This window comes from Lingula anatina, chromosome 2, assembly GCF_051362555.1.
Source record: "Lingula anatina isolate TDL-2025a chromosome 2, LinAna3.0, whole genome shotgun sequence".
Classification (NCBI taxonomy): domain Eukaryota; kingdom Metazoa; phylum Brachiopoda; class Lingulata; order Lingulida; family Lingulidae; genus Lingula; species Lingula anatina.
Window position 1 is genome coordinate 218,400 of NC_141768.1, and position 10,042 is coordinate 228,441.

General features: G+C 35.7%; 2 protein-coding genes across 2 annotated transcripts; one reads left to right on the forward strand and one right to left on the reverse strand.

The window, feature by feature from the left end:
* Positions 1–79: 79 nt before the first annotated feature.
* On the reverse strand, positions 80–2,741 carry LOC147763292 (phosphatidate cytidylyltransferase, mitochondrial-like). Its single transcript, XM_087004754.1, has 2 exons — positions 2,574–2,741; positions 80–1,824 (listed from the first exon to the last, which is right to left on the reverse strand). Exon 2 carries the CDS (start codon positions 1,346–1,348, stop codon positions 362–364), a length of 987 nt encoding a protein of 328 aa, XP_086860880.1. The 5' UTR covers positions 1,349–1,824; positions 2,574–2,741; the 3' UTR covers positions 80–361.
* A 72-nt stretch (positions 2,742–2,813) lies between these two features.
* Positions 2,814–9,993, forward strand: LOC106181953 (threonine aspartase 1). Its single transcript, XM_013566522.2, has 13 exons — positions 2,814–3,010; positions 3,649–3,716; positions 4,199–4,267; positions 4,519–4,639; positions 4,880–4,964; positions 5,360–5,439; positions 5,661–5,764; positions 6,075–6,194; positions 6,950–7,025; positions 7,266–7,379; positions 8,858–8,944; positions 9,151–9,224; positions 9,479–9,993. Exons 1-13 carry the CDS (start codon positions 2,968–2,970, stop codon positions 9,557–9,559), a joined length of 1,122 nt encoding a protein of 373 aa, XP_013421976.2. The 5' UTR covers positions 2,814–2,967; the 3' UTR covers positions 9,560–9,993.
* Positions 9,994–10,042: the final 49 nt, after the last annotated feature.

A 10,042-nucleotide genomic window follows, 5' to 3' on the forward strand; every position in this document is an offset into this window, starting at 1 on the left:
ACTGGGGCTTGTGGTTACAGATGCTCACAATGTTTGACAACTTTTACTCTATCAGGAAAATGATGAACCAAGAAATGAATTGAAGCACCTGCTGTAGTTAGCCTTTATTATTATTATTTAAGAATCAATTCAGTTGCTAAATGTACAATTCATAAAAACTATGGGTGCACTCTTTTCATGGCCACAAAACTGACAATGTAAATTGTAACTTGAATTTTTTTTTTGCTTCTACTCTGCCTAATATCATACACCAATATTCCTGTAATTTAAGAGCAAACAGACCTTTTGTGCTGTAGATCTACATTACTCAAACAGCTGCTACAGTTTACACAAGATGCAAAAAAGACCAAGAAAAGAATTATTACATCTCTTTTTTACTGCCTTTGTTCATTTTCTTCAACTTTTCTAAGCTGTACCAGAAGCTTTTCATGATCCCAGCTGTCCATATACTTTTTACACTCTGACTCCAACTAGAATGGCTCACAATTTTAGACACACAATTTCCCACCACCTCTCCACACTCGTAATCCTTGGCACATATTCTTAAAACTTCCTCCGCATCTCTTGTCCGCTTATCCCTGTTGTAAAAATCAACTAATCTCTCTTCAAGTGTCTTTGGCAGCAGACTTAAATGATGGAAAATTGCTGCTGGATCTTTCAGCTGCTCCAGTCTTCCTTGTGACTTACACCAATTCACATTATCCTCATGGTCGAGGATTCCTTCATACAGCTCCCGGAACTTTTCCATATTTGGTTTGACAATATTTCTCACCTTGTTCTTGTCCTCACCAATGACCATACGAAAATCCCCAGAATAGGAGAGGTTACAGATGGTGCAGTAAAGCTCCTCCTCAGTGAAGTGTTCTGGGAGGATAATTAATGCCGTATGCACTGCGCTGGCCAGGTTAGTATGAAGAGCTGCCTTCAGGTTCTCTCCACTCGGCTCTTTGAGGATCATCACAGGTTTGTGCAGCCTGCCCCCTACATACAGGGTGTCCCAGTCTAACAGGTCTGCAGTCAGCCGTCTTGTGCTGATTACACCATACTTAATCAGCCTCTCCTCACACATGACACGTGAATTAAAATAAACACCAGCACCATGTTTTTCTTGTATGTTGGCAACTCTTCGGCTGCCGAGATATTTCAGGAAGGAATAATGAGAGCGATTTTTAGCAATGTTAGCACGGTGCCACTCCACTGGGTCATCCACTACAAAGAAGAAATCTAGCATGTTTTTGGTTGGGTCTGTATGCCCCAGTTGTTTGAAGACCCCTGAGCCATATGCAAATGCCATGTTCTGCTCTGGGAAGTGGGAGATAATCTGTTTATACAACTGTCTTGCTGCCATTTTTATGACCTGATATCCTAGAAGATGATGTCTCACATACACAAGGAGATATAAAACTGATCCTAAAAATGAGAGAGATATCCTTTTTCAAAAACTCCTTTTGTTATGTGTTACTCAATGGACTGCAAAGTACGTGAGTGATACTGAAATAATGTCACACAGACTATTAATTAATTATCCACGTTTTGGTCCTTCATAGAACACTCCACCCCCTTGGACCCCAGGGGTTTTCAGTGTCTCCAGCTGGCGTTCTCCTCTTCTCAACAGGTAATCTATGTGCATAATGTTACTCTTGGGTACTGCTGCATTTTTCTTAAACTCACTGCGAATCATATTCTTGAGACCTGGTTTTCCTTTTGTGGCTGTAAGCATATCTCTATACAGACTGAGAACTCGGAGCTGTACCTTGCTGTATCTGACCATAGTTTCTTGTCACATAAACATTTTGCAGGCAGACTTCATGCAACTGTGCTTTGCTGAAAAGGTGATCAATATGAAAATCTAGTTAATAAAAAATAACATAAGCATACATACCAGTATAAATGATGTTATATAAAAATACACATAGAATACGTTTCTTATGTCCGAGAATTTGAGATCTGATAGGACTCAATACTGACAGCTGATGTTACCACCAAACTAACAATGACACGTGATATAATCTGTGGTTTTAAACAAATCAAAGTGAAGGAAACGTACTCAGTATATCATCAAATTGAAGATTGGCCAATCCGAGTAATGGTAACATTAATCAATTAAACAACAAACAGCAGATAACAGCAATGTTGCAACTTTTGCCAGTTTTGATGTTCTCTTTGAGAATATTAACCATTAGGTCTTTAAAATTATTTAATAAAACAATTGTTGCCATTTGACTTTGGTGAACATCAGTCTTCTGAGGGCTCCAAAACAATAAACTGGCCACAAACAATGTCAATAACTGTACCAGTACAATTTAATTGTTTTGATAATAAAAATGGAATACATCAATTTTTCATTCTAAATAATCAATGAATCATATTTTTACATAGAGTCTACGGCAAAGAGCAGAGGAGGGTCTCTACAGGCGAGAGGAAACTCACTCGGTTTGCAAGTGAGGGTGTGAAACATGGCCGAATCGTGTCTAATTATTACGCTAGAAACAAACAAATCTAAATATTTTCCAAGACTGTAATTTTTACAATTTTTTGACGATGCAAAGTATGTTAAGAGTTTTATGACTTACCAGTGCAAAGATATTCTTATTTAACCTGACAAGTTCCCATTACATACTAACATAGCACGTTTTGCTTGAAGACCGCTAACAACACTTTAAAATAATATCCTGTTCTGAATTTATCACTCTTGATCTTTAACTGCCAAGTAAAGTTCGTAAATTTTTGTTGAATCTTAAATGCAAAAATTTATGTTTAAATGAATGACTGATTAAAATAAGTATATAAAACACGATAAAAACGGAAGATGTTTTAAGCGGCCATAACCTAATTTCCACTTTCACGCTGCTACTTTCACGACGTGATCATACTTCAATCTCTTAATGTTTTTGTTCTGAAAATAGTACATTGTTGCCCTTTTTGTCATAACAGTCGTTCCCATTCATAAATATCATTATCTGGGTAATGGCTGATGATGGTATAGAAGGTTTTGTTGCAGTGCATGCAGGTATTTGATGACAGAATTTTCAGTTCTGTTGCACCCTTTCACTGTCCTCTCAGTGCAGTGTATCAATATTTATAATACTGATAGTAGGAACGAGTGGTTAAATGTAGCTGTTGTACAGTGGTAATATTACAGTATTCATTGAGTGGAAAAATTAAATTGTCCAATTGGCTGATCCTGTGATTTTGTGGTATTTGCATTTTGTTTATTTTAATAATTAAAATATTTACACATACAGGTATTTTTACTTTAGCATTAGCATTACTAGTATTCTTATTATTCTAGTTTAATAATTAAAATATTTACACATAAATGTATTTACTCATACATGTATTTTTACTTTAGCATAATAATCACTAGCTTATATTCTTATTATTCTAGTTTTGTAGAATTGGCTATACTGAGTACACCAAATTAAATACAGATCATTGTGTGAAAAGATCATCTACATATTTGTTCTGAGTCACTGATTACTCTTAATTTACATGTAAAATTTTGTTTGAGTAAAATGGTAAAAACAGTAATATTGGTAGTACAATGTATACATATTACCGTCTATATACACTGTTGCTAGTCGATTAATTTTGGTTTGTAATTTACAATACGTTTCATTTGGCATCATTTGATATGTTTACATTTAGGAGCAGGGTTTCACTCACCAAACAAAACACAGCTGTATTCAGAAGTTTGTCAGCTTGCATGCAAAAAGGTAATTAATTAAGCCAGCCATGGCATTTATAGTAGCTCCTGTAATATATGTTTTGATCATGATAAAGGATAGTGCATAACTAAATTTCTCTTTTCCAAGTGTAATGATTATTTTTCATTCTGTACGTGTAAAATTCTTTCAATTGAACCACATAGTGAAAACTGTGAATAGGTATTGATGCAGGTCTAACTCACAGATAAATCATTTGTGTGTGGGTTTTAGTGTTCAAATGTTTTATGGTCCAAACTAAAAAAATGTATGGTTTGAAACTGTTTTATGTGTTTGTTTAGAGGTTCATTGGTTTTATTTTTGAAAAGCAAATTTTACCAGAAAAGAAGCAAAACATTGGCACTCTCTGGCTGCTGGTGGTGATGATTTAGAGATGTTTTCATGACCTTTAAGACTAGTGAAACTTTGGATAAATTATCTTTAAAGACTGAACAACCTGTGTTGCACCCATTGAGCATTTTATGTCTGTTTAGGCAGCAGAAGCTCTACATGACAAGAAATCTGCCCTTGATGCTGTTGTAATGGCAGTGACTCAACTAGAAGTAAGTGGTGACATTTGAGATAAAAATATAAGTAAAATTTCTTCACTGGTAGAAACTTAGGATAAAAACATCATTATATTATACAAGTATAATGAGATGTTTTAAGAATAAAAGTTATCAAAAAAAGGTAAGATGAATAAATACGATGTAATACCATTTGATGCAAATTGGGACACTTACATTTAAAGTTTAATATTTTATTTTTCTGCACAATTTAGATATGAGTAGTTGCCATTATGTTTGTGTTCCAGAACAGTACGTGTACCAACGCTGGGATTGGTTCTAATCTGACACTAGATGGCACTGTGGAGTGTGATGCAAGTGTTATGGATGGCGCTTCTCTAAAGTTTGGGGCTGTAGGGGCCGTGGAGAGTATGCTCACATTAATACATTATGATCACTATTGATTTTTGTCCTGTTAACAGTAATACCATTGATAAACAAACTGGTGGGGGGGGGGTCAAATAAATTTCATTTCTATGTCTATTAGCAAAGTATTATTATTCAAGTAAAGTTTACAGCATATTAAGTGTATATGTCAGTGTCAGCTTTATGAGTTTTGTCTCACTCTTGAGTGCCTGTAAATTGAAAGTAATATGTCTTGTTTTATAGGTATTAAGAATCCTGTGAAGCTTGCGAGCTGTTTGTTGACAGAACAGAAGAAGGGATATTTATCTCTTGGCAGGGTGCCACCATGGTGAGATGGATATTAAAATAATTATAATAAAAAAATTATCAAAATAGAAAATGGTGCCTAAGGTGGAATCTTTCTGATTTATCTTTTAGTGTTTCAAAGGCAAAATCAAAAAAATGATGTGGATTGGTGTGCTTTTATTTACAGTGGAGTAGTAAATTTATCAATTTTCCTGATTTCTTATAAATTCTTTACTGACTGTGTGCTACAATTTTGTGGAAAGATAAATATCAGATCTTGTAATTTAGCATTGCAGGTTTGATAATTAGCACAGTTTATATAAATATTAGGTCTTGTAATGAAGCAATAAAGGTTTGATAATTAGTACAGTTTATATTAATATTAGGTTTTGTTATTTAGCAATGCAGGTTTGATAATTATTACAGTTTATATTTCAGTTTTCTTGTTGGCAGAGGAGCTGTGGCATGGGCTGTTGAACACAATATAGAAGTGGTAGAGAAGAAAGACCTCATCACAGGTCAGGATGGCAGCTAGGGGCTGGTTGACAAAATGTTGTTCACTAAGCCACAGTTTTGTCCATATTTAGGCATGTTTACCTATACTTGGAAGATTGACTGAAATTACCATGTAAAAATAAAGAAATGGTTTGCCTGGCTTCATTCATTAGAATTATTATTTTTGCCTCTAATTATCCTTTCCATAGATTTACCAAGTGCTAGATATCTTTTTTATCTCCAGACTCCTCTCTGCGTTCATACAAAGACTATCAGCGGAGACTGGACAGAGCAGAAATGGGACTGGTGGAGCCCAAGAAAATGAAGAAAGATGTCAAGATGGTGGAGGTAATATCCAGTTATAACTGACATCGAGAGTGATATTGACAGTTAAGTTGGAATTCATTATAAGATTTTATGTCAACATAAACATTTTTTGTTTTGCATTTACATATATATTTACAATCTATTCCCTTTCTTCTTATTTTGATGTGTAAAATAATGTTTAAAAAAAGTTGTTAATAATTTAGGGAATTTCACCAGAGTGTATAATATCCTCCTTAATGGGCAGTCTCTGTTCTAAATATCTAATATGCAGCAATTATTTTAATTTAATTAATATATCATTTTTGAGATAATGTTATTCTTTTTACTTAAGGAAGATGACAGTACATTGTTGGACACAGTGGGGGCTGTGTGCCTCGACTGCCAAGGAAATATGGCGGCTGCCGTGTCTAGTGGGGGAATAGCATTGAAATGTCCTGGCAGGGTGGGACAGGTATGTTAACACTGAAATATTAAAATCATAATTTACAATATTATCTTACGTTCAAATTGATATAAAGTTGCTGGGGTAGCGGTAGCAATTTTTTCACTTTGCCAAATCACCACATTTTTGTCAATTTGTTATCAAAATGATTATGATTTGGCTAAAACATGTCAAATCAAGCCCTTTTTCTTTAGCCAATTTACGTAAGTTTTAGCATTTGGCTAAATTGGCGAGTGTTAGCGCTACCCCAGAGTTGCAAAACCATTGTAAACATTTGCTTTCTTAAAGGTACATATGAATTGAGCATTGATGGAGCGTGGATTCCCAGTAACACATATAAACCACTTCTACTAGTTTCTTATACAACTCAAATAAAAGAGTTGAAAACTGACACTTCTTTAAATTTATGGCTGTAAATTTGACCTACTTTTCTGACCTTCTTTATCTGCCCAGTTTTGTACAGCACAGTAAGCAAAATTTGTTCAAATATCCTTTTTCGGCTAATATGAAACAATATCTTTCGGTGTTTCTTTAAGTGATACTATTTGAAAATATGTGTTGACATTTGGTCGACTTTTGTAGCAAAAAATTGAGTTCATATGCATCTTTAAGTAATTGTTGTAAGTGTTATTGAAAATGAACACGGCAAGTATGCATATTTGTCACTGCTTCTTGTATGATGATGATGATGATGGTTTTGTTTACAAATGTATCTCATTTGATTTAGAAACTGAATTTTCTATATTCTGTTTCCCAATAATTAGGCAGCAGTGTTTGGTTGTGGGTGCTGGGCTGATAATATTAAAGATGTCACACCTGGCGTGGCAGTCAGTACTTCAGGTAAATAGGTCTTTAAAGTCAAAAATATATACTTAAAAGTACTTACAATTATTGATTATAATGATTTGTACTTTTGTCTTTCAAATAAATATTGGCAGCTAAATGACTTTTAACAAATTGTTTCTTTGCTCCATTTTTTTTAAAACACGCAAAAAAATTTTCCTGTGATCATTGCTCTATGGAACAATGACAGAAGTCCCTCACCCTCACTTTATTAAGCCAGTTTTGGGTGTCTTTCAGGCTGTGGAGAGCACCTCATCTACACCCAGCTGGCCAGGGAGTGTGCCCTTGAGGTCAGGGGAGCAGACGACATTTCACAGGCTGTGACAGATGTTTTCTCCAGGCAGTTTATAGGTAGTCAGGTTTACATTTCACAATCACAGGCATTATATGACCTATGTATGCAAGAACATTTTTCTGCATTTTAACTGTATGAAAGATTGGGTGAATGGTTGCTGGGTTTCATTTGAAATGTTCTGAAGGGGGTAAAATTCAGTGGAAGGGGTTTCTCTTTCTTTTAGCAAGAGCAGACCTGTAGCAGTAGGCATAGCTAAAAGGTAGGTAGTCCAAAGTTTTGTTGGTCCAAAGGTTCATTGGTTCCAAAAAGAGTATGTATTCACCTTTGATGAACTTTACCAGTAACTATACACTGAAGTCATGCATTAATTAGACCAACATATCTTTGGAGCAGTGAACCCTCTGGCTATTGCTACAGGTCCTTTTAGCTATGCCTACTGCTACAGGTCCCTTTAGCCATGGCTATTGTTACAGCCCCCTTTAGCCATGGTTATTGCTACAGGTCCTTTTAGCTATGCCTACTGCTACAGGTCCTTTTAGCTATGCCTACTGTTGCAGCCCCCTTTAGCCATGGCTATTGCTACATGCCCCTTTAGCCATGACTACTGCTACAGGTCCCTTTAGCCATGCCTACTGCTACAGGTCCCTTTAGCCATGGCTATTGCTACAGACCCCTTTAGCCATGGTTATTGCTACAGGTCCTTTTAGCTATGCCTACTGCTACAGGTCCCTTTAGCCATGGCTATTGCTATTGCTACAGGTCCTTTTAGCTATGCCTACTGCTACAGACCCCTTTAGCCATGGTTATTGCTACAGGTCCTTTTTGCTATGCCTACTGCTACAGGTCCCTTTAGCCATGGTTATTGCTACAGGTCCTTTTAGCTATGGCTATTGCTACAGGTCCCTTTAGCCATGGCTATTGCTACAGACCCCTTTAGCCATGGTTATTGCTACAGGTCCTTTTAGCTATGCCTACTGCTACAGGTCCTTTTAGCTATGCCTACTGCTACAGGTCCCTTTAGCCATGGCTATTGCTACAGACCCCTTTAGCCATGGTTATTGCTACAGACCCCTTTAGCCATGGCTATTGCTACAGGTCCTTTTAGCTATGCCTACTGCTACAGCCCCCTTTAGCCATGGCTATTGCTACATGCCCCTTTAGCCATGACTACTGCTACAGGTCCCTTTAGCCATGGCTATTGCTCTAGGTCCCTTTAGCCATGGCTATTGCTCTAGGTCCCTTTAGCCATGGCTATTCCATACTTTGTATCAGGTTTATATTCAGGACCTATTCTTATAGCTTTATGTGGTAAGCTGATTGATCTTTTTATCTCAGTACAATGGGTTTTCTCATTGTTACAGAATCTGATATGTTATCCGACCAGCTAGCTAAGAATGGTGGTGCTATAGTTTTAAAATTTAATTTAATTTAATTTATTTAATTTTTACAGCATCTGATATGTTATCCGACCAGCTAGCTAAGTACGGTGGTGCTATAGTTTTAAAACTTAATTTTATTTATTTAATTTTTACAGAATCTGATATGTTATCTGACCAGCTAGCTAAGTATGGTGGTGCTATAGTTTTAAAATACTCAAGTAGTGCAGCAGAAAGAAGAGAAGGTGAGTCTGTCCTGTGTTTTCCCTCTACTCAACTTTTGGTTTATTTTAGTAGGAACATGGCTTCCTTTTAATACCACATTAAAACCAGATTCTAATATTTGAAATCACCAGGTCAGTGTGACCAATAGCCAGAGTTGTACAAAGAAAAGAAAGCAGTTTTATAGAGATGTTAAAATAAGTGAAATATCTTGATATTGACATTGCAGTTGAACTAGTTTGGGCCCACACTACAGAAAGTATGTGTATAGGTTATATGAAGACGGGGGAACATAAACCAAAGGTAAATTTTGAATATGTGGATCAATGAAAGGAATCTGTAAATGTAATAGTATTTTTTCACGACTTTTGTATTGAATATTTGGTGTTACTTTTAAGTCAAATTGAACTGTTTTCAAATAATTAATCAATTTAAAATTCTGTTGATGGAAACAGATACTTTGCATGTTTAAATTATACATTTTTGAAAATGTTTAATTTTCTAATGTATTTGTTGTCACAAGACTATTGTTTCAAAACACTCCCTGTCCTTTTCAGGTACATATCAGCCGTATGCCGTCCACCTCTACCGTAGGACAAACAACCTCTGTAATGGGAAAATATTTTCATCTCAGGTAGCAGGACCACAATGAAGAAATTAAAAGGAAGTAAAATCTGAGTCTATGAATATTTGGTCAGGCCAGTTTGTGCATGGTAAATAATACTTTGACTTCTATATGAATGTTAGTAGCTAGGAAGAAAAGTGTAATATTCAGTGTTGTTGCAGCAGAGGCAAAAGCAACTTTGAGAGCAACACTGATCCAAGAGAGCTGAAAGTATTGCTAGCATTGAACAATATATTAATGCTAACACAGCTACAAGACAGGGAGAAGAAGATAGCAAAGAACTCATTATCCAAACCATTCTCAAGACTAATTTTTGAATAGTGATTAATTCCTTAAAGCTGATGTTTTTTTCCCTCTATCAGCAACTTGTTTCTTTCTGCATGATCACTTAAAAATCTATAATGCATTAATGATATTAAAATAGTAGTGTCTCGGTGTTAAAGGATATATGAGACCAATATTATTTATGTATTCATTGTATTTTTTTCCCTGAAAA